The sequence below is a fragment of the Anguilla anguilla genome, chromosome 11, assembly GCF_013347855.1.
Source record: "Anguilla anguilla isolate fAngAng1 chromosome 11, fAngAng1.pri, whole genome shotgun sequence".
Classification (NCBI taxonomy): domain Eukaryota; kingdom Metazoa; phylum Chordata; class Actinopteri; order Anguilliformes; family Anguillidae; genus Anguilla; species Anguilla anguilla.
The window spans coordinates 7728324-7751657 of record NC_049211.1 but is presented as its reverse complement, the minus strand read 5'-3'; the positions used below and the strand labels follow the sequence as shown (position 1 = coordinate 7751657).

Genomic DNA, 23334 nt, shown 5'->3' with positions numbered 1-23334 from the left:
TTCGGAAATAAAACGGCCTTTCCAAAACGAGATTCTTAGCATATTTATTTGCGTTGTTCTGGCATTCGGCCGATGCCTTTTCTCTGGCCCTGGCGGTTTTATTTGTACCGGATCCAGCCGCTAAGCCGCTAACGTAGCAGCTTGCCCGTATTTTTTATGGCACGAATGGCACCGAAAAAAAAACGAACGGCTTCCAGTCCGACTCGTCCAGTCCGGCTCACACGCTTGCGCCTGCTTTCCCTCACACGCTGCCCCCCCCCCCCCGATGCAGCGCTCGGGACGTCCAGAAGAGCACGGGAACCGGCGTCTTTTCCTCTACTTTCGCCGGGCTTTTTTGAAACTGCGGCGGCCGAATTACAGAGAACAGCACGTCAAAAGCCAGACTTCGCTTTCTCCGTCACGCGCAATAATTAAGTCTACCGCATTTCATCTCGCTTACTGAGTCCGCTCTTTGTTTATTTGTGATGCTTTGAAACTTTCGAGCTTCTTATTTCAAGAGTCCATTACATTCACACCCACCCCCCACCCCACCCTCCATCTCCTGCCCCCCGCCCCTCATGGGTTGTCAGGCCGGGAGTAAATGCATAGTTAATTGCATTAGGTAGACGTTAATTCAGACCCATTACATTGTGCAAGTTAGATAGCTGTGCGGTGGCTGTGATGATAGTGCTCACAGAAAGGGAGTTGGGTGTGGTTTTGTGAGCGGTGCAAGGGTTATAAAAAAAAAGGATTTATCAGTACGGAACGGGGGGGGCAATGTTTAGGGGGGTCATGGGTATTTGAGGGGCTTTTCAGGGTTGTCATCCAAACAAACAACAACAGTGTAGAGCTGGCACTACAGTCCCTGCCAAAGTTTTTTTTGTGGGTGTCAGGTGAAATTGGGAGTACTTTTTGGCCTTCCTTGCTTACCCCTCCACCCCCCACCCCCCCGCCCCACCCCAAAGTCCCAGGGCCTCGGGTCCAGACCGTTTCTTCATTTATTTGATTGCTTTTTTCGCCGCGGGGCCACGCTCGAGACGGCCAGAGGTAACGCAAGCGGCAGCCGCGGTAATTAATACGAAAATATTTCAGCTTTGGTCTCAGATTTCTGTGTTATTGCTAAATCGGTCTCTCTAACCCCCTACCCCCCCCCCACCCCCACCCCCACCCCACCACCCCACCACCCCCCCACCCCTGTGCTTTTCACATCTCCTCCTCAGCATGTAAAATAATCCCCAAATTTCCATCGCAGCACCAGGGGTTACTCCGCTCCGCGGTGCATCAGTATGAAAGCGGATCCGGCAGATCGAAAGGGCATGAAAAATTTAAAAGAAATGTATCAGGTGCTTCGGGAGGAAATACCTGCTTGTTTGTCATGGGACGTTTTTATCAATCTACAGACGGTGGTGGTGGGGGGGGTGGGGGGGTGGGGGGAACGTGTTTTTTAATTATATTTTTTATGACAGACTGGGGCGAAGGCTTAATATGGGCACTTACGGTCTCTGTCTGCCTTCCCCTCGCTCCACTTCCTTATTAAACAGTGGCTAACAGTCAAATTTCCTGTTTCTTTATGGCACCGCTTCTGGTATTAAATGACAATGAAAGATGGAAGTGGGGGGGAGCAGGCCTTTCCCCGTGCGAGTCTGGGGATCGGCGCAAGTTCCTTTCGGATGTCTTTTACTCTGCTTGCTCTCTTTCCTCTGCTGTTGCCCTGCCTTGTAAGTTGTCAAAATAATGCAAAATAATAAACCCTGTTTGATGTGAAATATGTCAGACGGAACATTTTCCACAGTGCTGTACGTGCAGTTTGTATATGTGAGCATGACTAGCAGGTTGGCTGGTGCGCTTTAATCCACCAAAGCTGGACGTTTGATGACTTTTTTGGCCGATTATAGCATTTCAGTTTAGGGTTAAGATTCCCCACGCCCACCGTGTCTTCCGAAATTGTTCCTGAGGAGAAGGAGCTCGGTTTAAGGCGATTGGTTGCAGGTCTCGGTGACGCTGCAGAATGTTTTTTCGCGAGCGCCCCTGTGTGACAGGTGCAAGTGTCATCTCGGGTCCCCTAGCAGCTGAACGCGGGACCCCTCGACCACCCAGTGACTCCCTGACCACGGACCCTTCAGGGACGGGACGGGACGGGACGGGACGGGGCGGGACGGGGCGGGCTGCTTAACCCCCAGCCGCCGAAACCTGAACCCCGACACCTGAACCCAGAGAGCTGTTCTCTCCACCTTTCTGTTCTCTCTCTCCGTTTTCTGTCTGCTTCAGACAGTAAGTGAAGAACGCGCCGCTCATTTGATGAATGACAAAATATTTTGAGCCCCCTGTCCCCCTGCCTCCCCCCCCCCTCACCCCTCCACCCCCCCCCCCCCCCCCCTCCCCAAAAACAGACAAAGAGTGGCAAGCCTCACATGATCTCGGGTTTCTGTGAGGGTCCTGGAGCGCTGGAAGTTTCCATGACCCTGTAAGGGCAAAGATAAGAGTCCTTCGGCCCTGGTTCTGCTTTTTTTTTTTTTTTTTGCATGAATGCCTTACAGTCATTTCCAGGCTGGAGGTGATGCCAATCACACACACACACACACACACACAAGTTTTGCACATTATCACACGCATCACAGGGGAAATCCTGCCTCACTTGTGTACCTGCTCTTTCACAAACAACACGTTCGACTTCCCCTTCCACGATCATGAATTTTTAAATGATTAATGTTATGATAACAGTAGTTATGATTATAATTGTTATAATCCTGATATGATTATGACAGTTACGCTTATCATCACACTTATGGTGTTGATTATGGTAGCGTATTATGGTAATGATGATGATGATGATCACGATGATGATGCTTATTATTATTATTATTATTACTATTATTATAATTATTATTATGTGCTATGAAATAGTAACTACCAGTGGTTAAGCCATTGTGCCCAATCAATTTTTAAAGGAGTCAGTTCATTATGTAACAGTATCAATTCTGAGAGAGCGACTGGCTTTTAATGTGTAAGTATTACGATGAGGCCCAGCAGAAGATAACCTTTTAAACCCCCCCCCCCCCCCGTAAACGTGTTTCCTTCCCCAGCCTTATCACGCCGCCCTCTTAACCACTGCATGTGAATGCAGATGGGAACGGGGGCTGGCCACGGGGAAGGGTGCCATTTTGCCAGCCCGCTGTCTCTCTCTCTCTCCCTCCCTCTCTCTCTCTCTCTCTCTCTCTCTCTTTCTCTCTCTCTCTCTCTCCCTCTCTCTCTCTCTCTCTCCCCCTCCCTCTCTCTCCCTCCCTCCCTCTCTCTCTCTCCCTCGCTCCCTCTCTCCCTCTCTCCCTCACACACACTCTCTCTCTCTCTCTCTCTCTCTGGTTGTCACTGGGGAGTATAAAGAGAAGTGGCCTTAATCTGGGCCACTTCATGCCGGTGAATTCCGACGGGCGACACGGCCCCTGTCTGCGTTTGAGGCAATTAGGGCGCATTCCCCCCCCCCCCCCCCCCCCCCCGCAACGCGATAACAAATGGGCATTATGTCTCCCTTTCTGCTGACCAAACATGGACATTGATGGCAGCGTGAACACAGCTTACTGTGCTAGGAGAGAGAGAGAGAGAGATGGAGAGAGAGAGGGGGAGAGAGAGAGAGATGGAGAGAGAGAGGGGGAGAGAGAGAGAGAGAGAGAGAGGGAGACGGGGTGTGAGAGAGAGAGAGAGAGTGTCAGAGAGGGAGAGAAAGTGAGTGTGAGTGAGAGAGAGACAGAGAGCGAAAGATAGAGCGAAAGATAGAGAGAGAGAGAGAGAAAGAGAGAGAGAGAGCACGTGAGCCTGCTTTGTGAGACTTGAGTCCCACTTGAGAGAGAGCGGTGGCATTGGAAATGATAAGGAAACGTGTTGGGGAATATAGAGTATAGAGACCATAGAGTTAATAAACTGTTCAGAAAATGGTCGTGATATACACATTTAAAAGGCTAATTATTCCATCAAAACAAACCGAGCTTTATTCAGTTCCCCCGAGATGTAGATTCAAGAAAAGAAATTCCTCGGAGACGGTGTGGACTGAATTATGGACTTCCCTTGGACTTAAACGAAAACAAATCTACAGTAAATTAATAAGATAAATCAAAATAATAAAAATACAATATGATATTTAAATGTCACTACCATTTCCCTCACAGTACAAATAACCGCTTTTTTATTTTTTGCCCTTTCCCTGTCACATTTTTCGACTAATAAAATAAAAGCGGAATCGGAGACGACGCGCGCTTTTATAAGGTCGAAGAAACCGATGCCAGCGGGCACCCTTTCACGCGACGTCAGGGTCAGGCGCGCCCCTACTTTCGCGGTATTCGCGCCGTGTTCAGCCGCGTCCGTCACACGGCCGCTGAGCGAACGGCGTTCAGCGCCTGAGTAACGGAGGGGAAAGCGTGCTCAGGCGCTCCGGCGCCCGCACGAGATCCGCGCCGCGCCTCTGTGTGAGGAGTTAAATGTTTTGAAGGTCGCAGTTTCTCTCATTGATCTTGCGATGTTTGTTAATTACATTGTCACTGATGTTGTGAGAGATAATTAAGCCACTATGTTTATATGCATAATTATGCGCGCTCCGCATCAGCTTTTGAAAGACAGCAGCGAGGAAGAAGGGGAGGGGGGGGGCGGGGGGGTGCGGGGGGGGTGGGAGAAAAAAAAAAATACTTTAATTGTGAGCTGCACTGAAACACGGCAATATAGATGCCCTAGTTACAATCAACAAAGAAAAAAAACTCCAAAGACGAGAGTTGTGACTAATGCTGCCTGCACTCCGCAGTCTTCAAAACTGTTTCGTCTTTGTTGCTAGATGTGAAGAGCCAGGAACCTAGAAGAAGCAAAGGTGCGCTCTGCGTTTCACCAACACAACACATATTTACAGACAGGCAGTTTATAGCCATGAAATAAACACAAAATGACTAATTAAAACCACAAAGCTGAAGCATTTGCCGGAAAATGCACAATTTTTCTCAGAAGCCTGCCCCCCCCCCTCCCCTCCCCACTTCCATGAGAGAGGCCACAGGTTCTTCTGTTCATCAAGATAAAAAAAAAAAAAAAAGAACAAGAAATGCTCCACAGCATACATATGCGGCATAGATAATAATAAAAAAAGAAAAGAAAAAAAGAAAAAAGATGAAAGACCCAGAAAACATCTGCAGAGTGAGGTGAACAAGCAAAAAAAAACAACAAAAAAAAAACACGACAGACACAAACAAATCCTGTTTTGGTTCAGCCACCAGATTCCAGCTGCACCTTGTCATGGTTTTTTTTTTTTTCCCCTCGTCTGTAAAACTGCCCTATCTCCTCCTGCCATCCAGCCCGGTCCGTGCCGGGCTCTGGCGAAACCCCTCCAGGGGTGCGGCCTGCCGCTCGCAGATGAGGGCCGGACGCGGTGACCAAACTTTTTCGGCTGAGAGCAGGGGAAGGGGGGGGGGGCCTGGCGGACGCTGCACTTTTCTTTTTTTTACACGCTAGTGCCACTACGCTGTCAAAACCGAGAAAGCTACAGGGCAAAAGCAGACTTCCGCCGTGTCTTATCTCCTTCACGGTCGGTGGTGACAGAATGTGGGGCGGGGGCGGGGGGGCGGGGGGCGGGGGCGTGTAAACAAATCTAAATAAATCCAAATAAACATGTCTTTTGTTGCGAGGTACCTAGTGGTTTTACGGCCCTGGCATTAACGAAGACACGGTAACTGTAACGTAAATTGTACGGCGAACTGTGCGCAGCACCACACGAGCACTACGGAGACCCAGGCGCGGGTTTATCCATACGATCTCACAACGGCCGAAATTACTAATGCATCAACGGAAGATGAATGAGGACGACAATCAACTGCATCCTCTCCTCAAACCCCACAATAAGCTGTCTGATAATGACTAAACGCCCAACGCGTGAGTATCCCGGACGGATATTCCGCGACGGAGAAACCCCGGAGCCCTGGAAACGGACCTCGGCTCAGCTCCTGCCGCTCTGTTTTCCGTATATCTGTTTCCCCCAGCTCTGCAGATTCAGGGAAAAATGAGATAATCCCCCCCCCCCCCCCCCCCCCCCCCCCCCTGTAAAAAAGAGTCCGCACCTGGAGCCCCACCAAGACGGGCTACGGCGCTAGCCAGCTCGCTAGCCGGCGGCTAAGTTTAGTGTGCTTGGGGAAAATTAAAGACTCCGAATGCAATCCTGGCCCGTAATATGAAGCCCGTCCTGAGGTGCCAGTACCCCTGGCCTTCAGCTGGGGCTGCATATATGTGAACACTACGCCCCGTTCCAAATATTAATTTCTTATTTCGGTGAACGGCATAGTTCCTTGTTTTCCCAATTGGTTGCCGGTTGCATCTGTCCGTGGGGCAGCGATGTCACAGGCTATTCATACTGTAACTTTAGATTTCTCTCTCTCTCTCTCTCTCTCTCTCTCTCTCTCTCTCTCTCCAGCGAGAAGGTTCACTTAAGCCCATGTGTGGATATGGCAAAGTCACAAAACAACAGAATATATCAACCACAGCCCCCTCCCCTGGGACCTGAGCTTTTTTTCTTTTTTTTTTTTCTTTTTTCTTTCTTTTTTTTTTTAAAGTGGAGGTAAAATAGAAGGTCAAGCAGGACCTGAGATAAAAATACGCTTTCAAATCTCCAAACCGTATATATATGAGGGGCAATGAGGAGCCGGTGACCTCTCCATCCCCCCCTCCCCCTAAGGGCCAGGGAGTGGAGAGTGACGAAGGAGCGGGAAATTACCTGGCGGAGTGAAGGGGGCCGGGCGGACGGGAGGCTCGCTGGGAGGGGTGTAGCTGTCCTCCTTGTGGGGGGCGTCCTCCGAGTCCCTGTCGTCGCGGTAACTGCTGGCCCGGGACCCGGACACGGTCCCGGGCTCGTCGGCGTTGTCCTCCTCCTCGCTGCAGCCCGTGGGCTGCACCATGTACACGCCCTCGGGCGGGGCCTCCTCCCGGGGGAGGGGCCTGTGCTCCCGCGGCTCGCCGCCGCCGCCGCCGCCCGGCGACAGCTCGTCCGCGTACTCGCCGTTCACCCACTTCTCGATGGCCTCGCGCCGCCTCTGGTCCTCCTCCGGGCTCGGCCCCAGGCCCAGCCCCTCGGGGAAGTCGGCCTCCGGCCGGTCGGCCTCCTCGTAGTGCGAGCTCCCCTTCTCGCTGTTGTCCGCCACGCTCTGGTCCCCCTCGGCATGCTGGGAACTGCCGTCGTACACCACCTGCCGGCTCAGCTTGGCACAGATAGCGTTCAGCTTTAGGCCACCTTTCCTTTTCGCGGCCATCTTGGATTTTCCTGAGGTCTTTTCAGTGCATAAAGTCCTTTCAGCTTTTGGAGGGTGGGGATGGCCATGTAGGAAGAAAAAAAACAGACAACAGGAGGAAAATTAGACGTCAATGAACTCAAACCAAAGACAACGACATACATAGAGCATCTGTGATAAACCTGCACCCACATTCAGAGAGATTTAACCCTACGCATTCGTCAAGAGCAGTTGACTGATTTTTAAATTTAGCTTGGCCGTAAATGGCCTTATTGTCACTGAGTTTGGACAAAAGCTAACCTTCTCAATCCACATCACCAAGTTCCAAACCACAGCCGACACGTTCACACGCAAGGACCGGAAAAAAAAATGATATCGTTTGAAAAAAAAAAAAAAAAAAAGAACAGATATTTTATTTTGCGTCTACATTTTCACAGCTGTCTATTTTTACTCCCCAAAAGCGCCCGCCACCTCTCGAACGACAACAATCAAAAGGACAAAAAAAGGAACAAAGAAGCTGCATTTGTTGTTAGTCACACCTTTTCAGAAGCGGCTTAGTCAGACTTTCATTGTACGTCAACCTGCAAACAGGCTCCTCCGCCAGAAAACCGTGCAAACGAAAGACGAGAAAAAAAACGAAACCACAGACGGATCTGAGTCAGACCCCCCGCGGAGCCGCGAGCGGCCGCACGAAGCCCCGGCGACGATCCGGGCTTCGCGCGCGTGACAGCGAAATAAAAACACGCCGAAACTTTATATTCTCTTTTACCCGGAGAGAGAGAGAGAGGCGCGGAGGTCCTGCCAGACTCGCGGGCGGGACTGCTTAGTTTTAAACTTCCCTGACAGCCGGGAGCGAACGAAACGCGGGCCGGTCCTCTGCGCTGGGCGCTACGCCGCGCCGCGCGGCGCTACCGCGGGCCTGCGGCTCCCCGCCGCTCGCGCGAAGCATCATCGCACCGCGCTCACCGCCAACCTCGAGACAGAGAGCGAGCCGATGCCCGTGCCAGTGCCCGTGCCACCGTGCCACCGCGCGGCACCGCCACCTTCCTGCTCTCTGGGGACCCCGGGTCTCTCAAAGCACTCTCCCTCTCTCTCTTTCTGTCTCTCTTTCTGTGTGTCTCTCTCTCCCTCTCTCTCTTTCTGTCTCTCTGTCTCTCTCTCTCTGTCTCTCTCTCCCTCTCTCTCTTTCTGTCTCTCTGTCTCTCTCTCTCTGTCTCTCTCTCTGTCTCTCTCTCTGTCTCTCTCTTTCTGTCTCTGTCTCTTTGTCTCTCTCTCTCTCTCTTTCTGTCTCTCTCTCTCTCCTGTAATGTCTCTTTCACTTTCTGCTCTGTTCCTACCTGCACGCTCTGAAAAAAAATGCAACCATAATTCTGCGATAATGACGCCCCCTCCCCTCCCCTCCCCCCCCCCCGGTCCCCCTCAACTATTGTCTAATTTCAGTGACAAAACACAGTTTTATTTATATCTTTATTCTCGCGGCCGACCACACAAGACCTCCTGTCGAGTCACACAATCACGAACGCATAGACGCTCACACGCATACACACATGCATGCACACACACATACACGCACACATATACACACACGCACACACACAAGCATGCATGCACACACACACACGCACACACACACGCATGCATGTATACACTCACATGCATACATACACACACACATGCATGCATACACACACACAAGCATACATACACACACACTCAAGCAAACACGCAAATGCACAGACACACGCACGCTTGTACATACACAAACGCACCTTACTAATATTCGTGTTTTTAGGACTCAGACAGAACCCTGCAGAAGACAGATTTCCTGTTCCCCTCGGTGGACTGAAACAAGCTGTAAACGCGAATGTGTGTGTGTGTGTGTGTGTGTGTTGCTGAAAGATGTCATTACTTTGCTGCGCTCAGAGGCGACACGCACAGAGAAGCCCACGGCACTGACTTAACCGTCGGGTGAGAAACGCGGCCGCCATGCCAGAGCGACCGCAGCCAGGGATCGGGGAGTTTGGCTAGAGGGAGGGAACCTCAGATCATAGGGACAGGCTCCGGTGCAGCCAGACTGTACATGCTTTCACACGCAGGGACCTCTACCGCTGAACTTCAATAGCATTAACCCCCCCCCCCCCCCCGTCCGCCCTCACCCCCACCCACATTCACCCCAGTTATATTTAGGGCTGCTCTCCAACCAGACAGCATCTGCACAAATATACGCGATAGAAGTCACCCGCCTAAGACCTTCAAATCCACCCCTTCCCCCTTCCACACTTTTTTTTTTTTGAAGTTTATATCCAAAAAAAATCGAAATAAAATCTCAACTGTTGCAAACTCCAGGACGTCTGGATTTCACAGCCACATTTCACATGCCGGCCAAATGTGTTTTAAAACAAAGGCTCGTTCCCCCGTTTGTTTACGAACGTATAATTTCATTGACCTCAGCTGGTTAGTTTTAAGATCTGCCACAGCTGCACCAGCGAAAAGCAGTCACAGCTGCCACTGCGGTCCTCATTCTAAGCTTCCTTTTTAGGGAAAAAGCGCTGGAGTCCTTGTCCACACTTACCTTTCAGTTTTAATCATCCTTTGATTAAAAGACCCACCAAAGTTAACCTTGAATAAGATTTTCCGGGCCGAAAACAAGTCTGTTCTAAGTCCAGATCTTTATCGTGTTGTAAATAACTTGTATCGTGCCAAGGCTCGGAGGATAAGAAGCTATATACATCATATTAATCCCTCCACATTTTTTTTCCTTGGGTTTCAACATGACCACCAAGGCTATTTTTGCTCCCCGTTTCATAAAGATGTCAATATAAAAAAGAGAGCGCAGCGCACCACAGATTATTTTAAAAGTAAATGTAACGGTTAATATGCTTTTCAAAAGTCTTACTGTGAAAATATCTTCACAGTAAGCAGCAATATAATGTCAAATTGTGCTCCAATAAATAAAATCACATTGATTAATTATCTTTCATAGTTTTGTGTATTTATAATAACATTCATACAAACTTGAACACAAACCCGGACACACCTGATGCCATTTCCCTACCATAATAAATCCATATCTTACACGTCTACTTTGAAGACTGAATTATCAGATATAATAGGCCCTGATTCTCAATCTACAGTATTACAGTACAACGTGTGTTGAATAAGAAGCAGATGTCAAAAATGGAAGAAATGGCAGTTTTTCATATTTCTTCACCAAGCAGCCGATGAGTTCTCATTCTTTGGGCTAAGAACTTGGGGCAGATTTGAGTCACCAAACTCTTTTTTTTTTTTTAACCTGGGCGGCTTCACAGTGCACCTAGTGCTCCCCGCACATGCTTTCTCGGTTACTGTATTTACATGGACGGCTTCCTCCCTGAAACAATGACTTGAGGAACTGCGTACACTCTGGAGGCTGCCGTATATATATAAACAGCACTAACTGTACATTTTTGTGTTAGACAATTACAGGCCCGGGTGAAAGGGTCACCTTCGAAAAAGGACAGCAATTTGGAAAAAAAAAAAAAAAAAATTCAGCTGGAAAAACTATTAGGAAGTGGAAGACATAAATTTTAAAGTATTTTTTTTCAGAACACCTCCGAAGGAAGATTGAGGTCGCTTGGGCGTAGCTGCAGAGGTCATTTTTCTGTTTACTGTGCTCCGTATTTCATGCTTTAACTACTGATTTCCTTTGCATCGCAATCTCGCTTTCCTTGTAGGAAATGACCCCGAGAAGCTATTTCTTTCCATTACCCACTATTTATGTGCATTTTTGCAAACAAGCACGTGCCCCACCGAAGGCTCCCTGCCGCTCCTCCTGTGGAAAGAAGAATTTCAGAAACACCGGCCTGATTTTCTCTTCGCTTTTAAAAAACACACACACACACGCACGCACACACACACATGCAAACGCGCACAGCAAACGTACACACGCACAATAGAATGTTAATTTATCCGACGTTTAAGGAGCTCGCGCGCGAAGGCAAACGTTGCTAAATAAGCAGAACCAGACTTAATAAAACATTAATAAAAATGTCCGTTTCCCACTGCATTCCCTGATTTATGGAATCAAGGTAGGAAAATATTATGGAGATGTTTACTGCACCCCTTGGTAGATGGAACGGCGCTGTTTTGGGGGGGGTGGGGGGGGGGGGGTGGGGGGGCGATGTGGCTGTGGGGGGGGGGGGGGTGGGGGCAGGGGGGGGAGTGTTCTTGGGCAGCGTCTCTCAGGGTGACGGTGAAAAACTGGCCCGGGGGGAGAATCGCTCCTCAGCTCTGCGCCCCGTCCCAACAGCTAAACGATTATTTTTGGCTTGCGAGCTGGACGGGCCCGCGACCCTGTGCGGGATTAATATATAAGGCTGCCCGCAGCACCGCCTCTTTCCACTGCGTACAATGGAGATCGCTATGGTTACCCTCCCATGTTTACCTCCAGTCATTCGTGTGCAGTACGGCGTACAATACGGTAAAATCAACGGGGACGCAGATGAAAGAACAAACCCCTCTTTTGGGGGGACCCCTCCCACCCCCTCCCCCCTCCCCATAAGACCAGGGAGCAGTCATTCACATTAACGAAAACGTGAACTGAAAACAATCGTGTCAGATTAGTTCAACATTCCCATCTTCTTCTTCACTTCTTGTTCTCCTTCTTCTTTTTTCTTCTTTTCTAAAGGACAGTGTGCCTGCTGAATTTCCCTCACAGCTCACTGGGTGGCTCCCATAGGAAAATTAGGACGCGTGCCAACCCTACAAACAAGACTCTTTCAAAGACTTACACCTATGATCAAAATCACATTCATCCCCTAAGCAGTGGCGGGGTATAAAAAAAAAAAGAGAAAAAAAAGGCGGGACTTTGGTGTGCAACGTTATTAAAGAAAACCTCTTTTGCCTTAAAGTGGTGCTGTTTATTGTAATGATGACAAGTTTTTACAGGAAACTGCACAGGGCAGGGACTGCGGCGAAGAGCTGCCTGTATAAGGCAAAAACCTTGAGAAAAAGTGAAGAAACTATTTTAAACACATAACAGCGAGAGAGAGAGAGAGGGAGAGAGAGAGAGAGAGAGAATGGTGCTTTTCTTCTACAATTCGCAAAGATTTAAAACAAGGGCTATTTTAAGCACATTGTTACCTCGGTTCCAATTCCCAGAAATGAACGCCGGCATAGTTAACATTTTAAATGACTAAAACACCGCCCTGTCACTGTCGGCGTCTCGAAAAAAAAAAAACCCTTCGCATCTCGTCGTTTAACGCCACAACTTCTGTTTGTGAGCCAGAATGACATTACGCCCAATCGAGTGGCGTTTCAGATCCTAATGACGCTGCTGGAAGCGCGTTATTCGCGCGGACGTGTGCCGACTCTAACAGCGCCCGTGCCCGCGTGCGGGGAAGCGGGCGTTAATGGCGGCTTTGGATTGGTGGCGTACCACCGATCTCCCTCTCTCTCTCTCTCTCTCTCTCTCACAAACGGGCGGGCGGGGCAAGGTGTTCGCGCTTAACGTTTTGGAAGGCGGCGGAACGGACGGACCGTTCACCTGGCCCGGGGAACACAGAGCAACCCCTCTAATTTGTCTGACTGTTCAGATGAGCGACGTTCGAGCCAGAGAAGCTAGGGAGGAGCCTTTGGGTCGAACCCCCCCCCCCGTGAAATAACCGTATTAATGTATGCATTCAGGCAGCGGGGGGAAAGGATTTGGGTTAAATGTTTAAAAGGGGATGAAGCACGCCCCGGGAAAGTGCTCAGTGGACGGCTCTGGGGTTAGACGAGCCCCCCTGCTCATCTTCTCGAAACGCGCCGCGGAATCTCCGAGCCGAGGGACGAAGTCACGCAGGGCCTCAACGCGTCCTGACTGACACCAGGCCAAAAAAAAAAAAAACAGGAAAAATAATAATACGTTGGGTTAATTAATATAAAACAGGTCTGGGAACAGTCTCGACAGCTGAGGATTTTTTTTATTATTTAATGTGGCTTCTGTCACAGTGGCCCCCTCCCCCCCCTTACTCCCCCCCCCCACCCCCCAACTGGGCTGCTCTTTAAAAAAAAAAAAAAAAAAGAAAAAGCTGTGGTTATAAGATTATAAACCTTTGGCAGATTAATTGACAAGGCCGAGGCTCCTGGCGTGTGGCTGAGTGAACCCTTTGTGTTTCAGTCGCTCAAGGTGTTGAGGGACCGAGGCCCCGCGTGTGCCCCCCCCCCCCCCCCCGTCACCCCCACCCATTCCGCACGGCCCGCCATCGCCCCCCTCCCTCCGCCTCGCTCCCCGATCCCCCATCCACCCCCCACCCCCCCCCCCCCCCGCCTGTGTTTTTATTTTTCTAATTTACAGCTCAGAGGAAGAGGACACGTTTCCCCGTCTCTCTCTCTCTCTCTCTCTCTCTCTCTCTCTCACACTCTATCTCTCTCTTCCTCTCTCTCACTCTCACTCTCTCTCTCTCTCTCTCTCTCTCGCGCGCGCGGGGCCAAGCCACGGCGGCGGCGGCGGCGGCGGGAAGCAGAAGAGCAGAGACAGAGAGAGAGAGAGAGAGAGAGAGAGAGAGAGAGAGAGAGAGAGAGAGAGAGAGAGCGACTGACGGACAAACGCGCGGCTCGCCCCAGCGGGGACCCCCGCGTCTGGCCTCCCTTTCGTTTTTTATTACGCGGGAATAACAATAAGCGAGATCCGCGACCCTGTCGTGAGATTCTTTCCCCCCCTGTTTTTTTTTTTTCCTCAACATTCTGTGCTGATGCAAAAAATTTCCATTTTTCCGCATGCATATTTAATTGAGCTTTGTCCCAGTGGTGCGGAAATGATTTGTTTTTTGCTCTCCGTTCACTTGACTCCTCTTCGGAGTCGGTAACCCTGATTAAGACGTTCCCGTTAATTTCCCAGCGCACACCTTTTTTTTGTGCATTAATGGTTCTGATCGTCTAATTAAAACTTCTCAGCTTGGCTGCTGATCACCGCTCGTTGTGCGTCTGACCTGAAGTTTTAATTGCCACGTCAGAAACGATAATAATAATTTCTGGGTTCCGATGATTAAAAACAATGCCATTGCCAACTACGGTTTAAAAAAAAGACAAGGCGGAAGGAAAAGTTTGCGTTGAGAATATTTGGGGTGGTGCTGGGGTTGGTGGTGGGGGGGGGGGGGGGACTGAGAGATTGTATGGGGAGGAATTACAGAGAGAGAGACTCCCCAGGGTTTGGGGAGGAGGCATGGGGTACGAGGTAAGGGGGTGGGGGGGTGGTGGAGGGTGGGGACAGATGGAATGTTCCTCCTTTGAGCCCGTCGGGGGACTCGCTGGTGAAATAGGTTCGCTGGGCTGCCCGTTCCCACGGAAACCTGTCGAGTAATTTAACGGAGCCCCGCGCCGCTCCCCGTCGCCAACATGTCCGCCGAGACGGACGAGCGCGGAGGGCGGCCTGCGTCTACAGCGTCACGCCGTACTCTCCTTCTGCAGCCTAACCCTGCCCCGGGGTAGGCCCGACCCAATACAGACACCCCTGCCACTTAGGCACAAGGCCACGGCCATTTTGAAATACCAACAAAAATTACTTGTGAAGTGCTTGGTCCTTTTTTTAATGGTCAAGTGAACGTTCTCTCGCCGTGGCTGCTGCAGTGGCACAAGCCACACACGTCCAGCGAGTAGGGAAAAAAAAAAGCCTAGAGAAAAAAAGTTACTTTCTGTATCTCAACTAGAAAAAAATAAATAAACAAAATTCACTCAACAAACAAAGTAGATAAACACGCACACGTCGGTACGCAGGCAGACATACAGCCGCGGGGGCGCGAGACCAAACACACGCGTGTGCGGCGTACACGCGCAAGCACACATCCATCTTATTACGAGTGCGTCAGTTTGCCGCCGATCGGCCCGCCCGCTCGCCCGCCGCTCTTTCCTGTCAATAAAGCACTTATTGCTTTTAGTCTAGAGCGTGACCTTGCGGCGCTGCGTGCCGTCTTTGGGCCGACCTTGAGGGCCCCGCTCCGGGCGCCCGCCGCGGCGTCCCCCCCGGCTGGTATCAGACGCGGCCCTTCAGCAGAGAGGGACGCGCCAGCCCCGCCGCGGCAAAGACAAACAAACAAGTCCTCGGGAAGCAAGGATGCACGCACGCACGTGGGCACACACACACACACACACACACACACACACACGCACACACGCACACACATGGGTATGCACACACACACACACATGCACATACATGGGCACACACGTCCGTCCATACACACACACACACGCACGAACATGGGTATGCACACACACACATACACACACATGCACACACATGGGCACACACGCACACACACACACACACACACACACACACGCACGAACATGGGTATGCACACACACACACACACACGCACACACATGGGTATGCACACACACACACACACGCATGCACATACATGGGCACACACGTCCGTCCATACACACACACACACACACACACGCACGGACATGGGTATGCACACACACACATACACACACATGCACACACATGGGCACGCACACGTACACACACACACACACAGAAGACTGGATAACAGCTAAACCGCACACCGTTAAATAGCTGCGTGTGGTACTGCGTGTAGGGGCCCCACATGGGGAAGGGGATGATTCCAAGGGCCCAGACTGGCAGGGGCCATCAAAACATCGTGCTGTGACTGTGCAGGGATGAGGGGGCCTGAAGTGGTGGGGCCCGATGTGAGACCTTTTTGTGGGGCCCATAATCCCTAGTGGTGCCCCTGACTGCTTGTACTGTATCATAAAAGCCAGAGGACAGGCAAACCCGTTTCCCTCCTTCCTGGGTCTTACCGCAAACAAGGCTTTCGAACAATCACTCTTTTCATTCTAGAACAGAGCATTTTAAACAAAAAACAACTCTAATAATGTACCTATTTTTTAATAATGAATAAATACTACAAGCTGCATGTGATCCAATGTGTAGATATATGCATTAAAAAAAACAAAAACTGAAAAACAACTTTTTAAAGTCTGAACTGAATGTGACTCTGCATGAATGGCACAGCAGCCGTCAGCTCTGCGCAGGCTGCGTATCTGCGCTGCGCAGTGGGGCAGCTGGTGCACTACTTTGAGACAAACCTCTCCTCCTCCGTCCCTGTACTTAAAGACAGACCACTGCGCTGATCTGCAAAACATTCCCACTTCCCGAAATACGCACCCAACGAAAATTACATAAAAGGTACCAGCCAGGAGAGGCAGGGAGAGGGGGCGAAACTTTTATTTACATCCTTTCACTGCCTCGCAACCAAAGCCACCCTCCCCCCCCCCCCCCCCCCGCCCCGATACTTGGGTTTCGCGTCAGTCTTGGGGAGGGATGACCGCCACATTACAGAGTCCATCACCCAGACGCAAGACTTGGTAGGGTTTGTGTTTATGCGTGTGTGTGTGCGTATGAGTGTGTGTGTGTGTGTTCTACCGGCTGAAGGTCAGAGTTGCTGCGCCCCAGTCTCAGGGCACACACACACCACGGCGGTGTGCGCCCATGCGCCTGCAGAGCAGTCGAGCAGATGCACATCAGTAACACTGATGCACCAGCGTTTTCCAGGAACACCAAACTCAGGTCATTACTGTTCGAACGCTGCCTCCGCCAACCTCCATCACAGTGTGCTGTTCTTTTGAGCTTCATAAAACAATCAACATTAATAATATCGAAGCCAGTACCAGAGTGATTTATTTTAAGATTATAAATATGGTATGTATGCCTTTTGCACAGTATTTTCTGTACACGTTAATATATAAGAGAGGATTGTAGAGGATGTATTGATATATATTTTAAAAAGTCAGACCTTGTTGTGAGGTCTAAACACAGATGCAATGCCTGCGTACCAGTGTGGCTGAAGAACACAAAAAGAAAGTGCTGCAAGCTGACTCAAATGAAGAATTTGCTTTTGATAAAAACCACAGCATTTTGCAGCTCCTTCTAAATTCTACACCAAAACCCACTTGGTTTCCTGAGATGGAATTTTACTTCTCTAAAAAAAAAAACACAGAGGGGTCAGGGTGTGTGCGTGTGTGATTGTGGGTGCTTGTGTGTGTGTGTGTGTGTGTGTGTGTGTGTGTGTGTGGGTGTGTGTGGGTGTGTGCATGTGCGTGTGTGTGCATGTGTGTGTGTGTGTGTGTGGGTGTGTGTGAGTGTGTGCATGTGCGTGTGTGCATGTGTGTGTGTGCGTGTGTGTGCGTGTGTGGTTGTGGGTGCGTGTGGGTGTGCGTGTGTGCGTGTGTCTGCATGCGTGTGTGTGTGTGTGCGTGTGTGTGCATGCGTGTGTGTGTGTGTGTGTGTGTGTGCTAATTAACGACGCTCACTGTGGCACCACAGGGCTGATAGGCCCTTGAGCTGGTATCTGTACAGATTAACTGCTGGAGTTTGCTACCCTGTATTTTTGTTGCTGGGGTCTGTTGTTAGTGGACAGGCCAGAGTGGGGTAGGGGAGTGGGGGGGGGTGGGGGTTGGGTTTGGGTTTGGGGGGCAAGGGCTCCTCTGCAGCCAGGCAACCCGGAGAGGTCGGGGGCCCCGAGAGCGGCATCCGTCACTGCGCCTCATTACGAGCGGGATATATTTAATTTAGCAGTTCCGGAGCGCACTGCTGACTCAGACAGGCGGCCATTACGGCTCGATCTCCAGGGGAGAGGCTGCACAAGCCGGTCGATTAGTTATCAATTAAGAGTGCGGAAATCTCCACCTGGCGCGCGCAGGCAAACGGCTCAACCCCCCCAACCCCCCCCCCCCCCCCCTTCATCCCATCATGCGCGGTGGTGGGGGGGGGGGTTCATTCACACTCACACCCCCAACCCCCACCCCCCTGCGCATGACGAGATGAAGGGGGGGTGGGGGGTGGGGGGGGGGGGGGGGGTGGGATTCCGCTCACAACCCCCAACCCCCAACACCACACCGCCCCCAGTGTGGTAAAACCGGTGGGGGGGGGGGGGGGGGGTTGAGAGAAAGTGTGACCGTCCAGTCCTCCGCCTCCTCTGTGCGTGAGGTTAACCTTGATATAAAGCACTGTCAGGCCAGATAATGTCAATCACAGGACGCCCTCTCACATAACCTCAATGTGAAACCTAAAAAGCAGTCTGTTTAGATGTTTGGACATGCCCCCTCTCTCCAGCATATGAATTTCATTAAACGGAAATGGGTTGTGGCATTTCTTTAACAAGACTCTTAAGACATGTTGACAGCCTATAAGGCACTTTGCAGTAAAAAAAAAAAGAAAGATAGGATAAAATACTGGGCCACAAGCCTCCTGAGTAAGACAACATTTGATAGACAGTTTGAATCTTGCAGAGGCAAAAAAAAAAGGTGGTCTTTCCTAGGAAATATTTCCAGCTCCTGGGAAATGCTTAATTGATTTCCAAGGTTAGTTCCTTAAATTTGTTTTTCAGATACAGGACTCGTGCGCAGTCCATGTTTTGAAAGCACTTCCCTCAAAACCCAGCCTACTTTCTTTACCACTGACTTTGGGTTCTCCTGCACCCTTCTCCCCTTGAAATGAGAGGAAGAGGTGACATTAGCCAAAAACATACATTTCCAGACAGGAAGCCTTGTTGACAACATCGATCCCAGGCCACCATTAAAACATTTGCTCTGCTTCACAGCGTTCCCCTGTTTTTTTTTTTCATCCCTCTCTCTCCCCATCCCCTCTTTTTTTTTTTGCACAGAGGAACGAGTCACGGGTGCCCCCTAAACATCTTTTCGGGATTGGGTACAAGTTCAAACATTGGCAAAACCCCAGCATCGTGACAGACCTTTCTCACCAAAAATGGTAACGTCTGAAAACTGTAAAAACAAGAAAAAACGGCTTACGGTGCACTGTCACTGCAGATCGAATTGCGTGCAACGAAGAGTTACGTTCTAGTGATCCTTCTGACATCATCACACATTTACGGTATGAGTAAACCCTTTCCGTGAGCAGGCGAGGGTACAGGTGGCGCCCTCCTTTCCCGACGCTCAGAGCAGGAGCGTGCTGCCCCAAGCCAGGGGCAGGGGGCACCACCGGGTGCTTTCCCCATGCGGGTGAACCAAAAAATCGCTGCGCCCCCACCTCCATTTATACCTCAACACCTGATAAGGATCAAGGTTGATTGTCTGTGTGCGTATGTGTCTGCGTGTGTGTGTGTGTGTGTGCGTGCGTGTTTGTGTGTGTGTGTGTGTGTGTGTGTGCGTGTGCGCGCATGTGTATTTGTATGTATGTGTGTGTGTGAGTTTGAGTGTGTGTGTGTGTGCGTATGAGTGTGTGTGTGCACGTGTGTGTGTGCGTATGCCTGCATGTGTGTGTGTGTGTGTGTGTGTGCGTGTGTGTGTGTGTGTATGCATGTGTGTGTTTATGCGTGTGTGTGTGTGCGTATGAGTGTGTGTGTGCACGTGTGTGTGTGCGTATGCCTGCATGTGTGTGTGCGTGTGTGCGTGTGTGCATATGTGTGCACGTGTGTATGCATGTGTGTGTGTGTGTGTACGTGCGCGCACGTGTCTGTGTGTGTGTGTGTGTGTGTGCGTGTGTGCATATGCGTGCACGTGTGTATGCATGTGTGTGTGTGTACGTGGGTGCGCGCGCGCCTGCGTGTGTGTGTATGCATGTGTGTGTGTGTGTGTGTGTTCTACCGGCTGAAGGTCAGAGTTGCTGTGCCCCAGTCTCGGGGCACACACACCACGGCGGTGTGTGCCCATGCGCCTGCAGAGCAGTCGAGCAGATGCACATCAGTAACACGCGCCCACTGCTGCTGCACCAGCGTTTTCCAGGAACACCAAACTCAGGTCATTACTGTTCGAACGCTGCCTCCGCCAACCTCCATCACAGTGTGCTGTTCTTTTAAGCTTCATAAAACAATCAACACTAATAATATCGAAGCCAGTACCAGAGTGATTTATTTTAAGATTATAAATATGGTATGTATGCCTTTTGCACAGTATTTTCTGTACACGTTAATATATAAGAGAGGAATGTATTGATATATATTTTAGAAAGTCAGACCTTGTTGTGAGGTCTAAACACAGATGCAATGTCTGTGTGGCTGAAGAACACAAAAAGGAAGTGCTGCAAGCTGACTCAAATGAAGAATTTGCTTTTGATAAAAACCACAGCATTTTGCAGCTCCTTCTAAATTCTACACCAAAACCCACTTGGTTTCCTGAGATGGAATTTTACTTTAAAAAAGCAAATATATAATAAAAAAAAGACTAGGTAAATGTTTTAAAGACATATTAATCATTATTGGTGGATTTTACGTCAACACTGCAATCGGAATTTTAGAAGATACATTGTTAAATGATAGCATGTCAGAATTAAAAAAAGCAATTGCTAAATTGAATATTAAAGCTTGGGTGTAAAAATGTTTCAGGTTGAGAAATACAGGAACCCGTTTTACATTTCTGCAACATTAATATTCTTCTTATTATTATTTTAAAGTGAAAACGGATACTCTGTTGAAGTGCAAATCTGATGAATTACTGTAGCAGATTGCTGTTATTAATTATTTAAGGGAATTTTATAAATATTCAGGTCTGCCGTGCATCTAATAATGAACGCTTTAGAGAAGGTTACTTCCCGTGCGTATCCTAATGTGTCAGAAATATCACTTTTAATCAGAGCTGTGTCAGGGTAGCATCTGAACGTCTAAAAATACAATCACAGCGAGAGCTCTCCGTCGGCCTCATCCACACCACGCCCCGACTCCCAACCCCAACGCCTCACACCGTCCGGGCGTGAGGGGGCATCTCGTACCGCGCGGCATCACCGCGGCAGTCTGAGAGGGAGAATAATGCGTCGACGTCGCTCTCTGCCTTCTGGACACACCTAGTCCCCGGCGCCATGGCGACCATATGGCGCGTTTTGCATATTCATTCGGTGCGTCTGACGCGCGGCGAAACGCCCAAACGGCTGCTGGAGAAAACTTCAGATGAAAAGAACAGGGAGAGAAAGAGAGAGAGGGGGGGGAAAGTTTTCCTGCCTTCTTCTCTTTATTCTTCCCTTCCTCTGTAACCCCTGGAGCAGAGGTGGGGTGGTAGGGGTAGGGGCAGGGGCGGGGTGGGGGCGAGGGGGCGGTGGGGCTGCGGGGCGGTTAGCGGATCTAGCCCCTCTCCTCTCCTCTCCTTCGTGAGGCAGGGGAGTCTGCCTCCTCGACGAGGCTGCTGGGTAATCTGTGCCGCCGGAGCGGGCTTGACGTCCTCTCCAGCAGGGTAAATATCACGCGCCCCCCCCCCCAGCCCCCCCACCCCTGGGCGCGCAGGATGGTCTCAGATTAACGCTGTCAGAGAGCTGGTGCCACCCCGTCATTATCTGTGCTCCGGGTCTTCCAGAGGCCGCCTTGTTGTCCACCAACTCCCCGCACAACTAGCAATTACCAAAGCCGTCATCGTGCTCGCTCTCTCTCTCTCCCTCTCTCTCCCTCCTTCTCTCCTGCCCGTCTTGTGCCCAGGTTCTCTCCCGAAAAACGGCGTTCCGACACAGTGCCCGTCACTCACCGGGCTGGCGCGCGCGACATGGGCATGGGCAGCGGTGCCCGTTTGTGGCGCGTCGAGCGCGGAGCCAAAATGGCGTCCGTCTTCAACCCGCAAACAACACGCGAACGACTGCATGCACCTGTATGGCGACCGAACGCCCCCAGCTATGGTTAGCGTCCGGCCTCGTCTGCAGCCACATCACCTAAGGGTGAGGGAGCCGAGCACCGGGGAGAACTTCGGCTCAGCTGCTTTAACGGGCCGCGAAAGATGAATCGGGCTTCGTTATCGTTTTGCGTTGCCAACCCCCTCCACCCCCCATCCCCCCCGGCCCCCCCCCCCTCACTTGCCAATCCGAGCTTTCATCGAAGGTGACGCCTTGCTCCCGCGCATCTTCCGAAACGTCTTCTTCCTGGAGACGCTCTAGATTCCGCCGCTCTCTGGCGAGCTCCAGCCGTTGGAAACGGGAGAAGGCTTGACGGGGAGATCAAAGGGAAGAGCCGGGCGTCGGCGGCGGCAACGGAGCGGAGGGGGATACCTGCGCCTGCCGACGGTGACTTTAATTTTTCCGAGCGTGCCTTTCTAAAGCGAGCGCAACGAAACGCGAAGCGCCACAAGACATCAAAATGGGGGGGGCGGGGGGGGGGGGGGGGGGGGAGGGCGGGGGAAATTCGACTTCAGAGGACTTCAAATGGCGCGGTTGTCAGCGCCGGGCTCTCTCCAGCCGCCGAGGCCGACGGCGCGGAGCAGACGGTAGCGGCGGGCGGATCACAGCCAATCCGGCGGCCCGGAGAGAAACGCTGTCTCCTCCAGACCCGGCGTCGGCGCGAGATCTGAAAACCGCGCCGGCGCCTCGGCCCGCGTCCGCTCAGCTCAGAGCGCCAGAGTCTGCCCCCGCTGCGGACCAGAGCGATCCTGCAACATACGCCCTCACGTTCATATTATTTATTTAATACTACTACTACTACTACTACTACTACTACTACTACTACTAATCATAATAATAATCTTAATAATCATAATAATAATAATGAAGTAGAAGAAGAACTAGAAGAAGAAGATGAAAAAGAAGATGAAGAAGAAATAGAACCAGAAGAAGAAGAACTAGAACTATAAGAAGAAGAAGAATTGTTATTATCTTTTTTTGCTATCACTATTATCAGCAGCGATAGCTGAAGTATTATAGGGAAGCAAGGCCCAGCTGTAGCTGAGAGACACAAACAGGCCCATCCCTGCGGGGATGCTGTCTTTCATTAGAGGTGAAAGATTTAAACAGCGCCGAAGAACTGAGGCCTGCAACAGGTGACTCTGAAACCGGAGAGCCAGCCACACTCTCACACACCTGTCCCTCTTACACAGTACTCAAGAACCTAGGGGTGCGTTTCACAGGGAGACAGCGCTTAAAACTGAGAAATGAAGTGAACCGCACGTTTTTACGGAATCGCCATCGGCGTAGTCTCCTCAGTTTTGGCTTTTTCAGCGCCGGACTGCCCTTCCGGGGGGAAACTTTGGGAGCCGATTCGATGTCCCCCCGCAGGCCGCCCCCCCCCGCCGGCGACGCGGAGAGGGGGACGGAGAGACGCGGTCGCCGTAAAGAGGCGGCGGGCGGGCGGGCGGGTCGGGGCCGGGGGGGCGGGGGCGGCGGGGGTTTGGGGGGCCCCCGCGTTCGGCCCTCCCAGAG

General features: G+C 51.0%; 1 protein-coding gene across 1 annotated transcript in view; it reads right to left on the bottom strand.

Annotated features, from left to right (window-relative positions):
* casz1 (castor zinc finger 1) overlaps positions 1 to 23334 on the bottom strand; it is a 57987-nt gene that overhangs the window by 31825 nt on the left and 2828 nt on the right. Inside the window, exon 2 of the mRNA XM_035382198.1 lies at positions 6713 to 7288. Within this exon, the coding sequence (XP_035238089.1) occupies positions 6713 to 7288 (576 nt within the window). The remainder of the gene's footprint in view (positions 1 to 6712; positions 7289 to 23334) is intronic.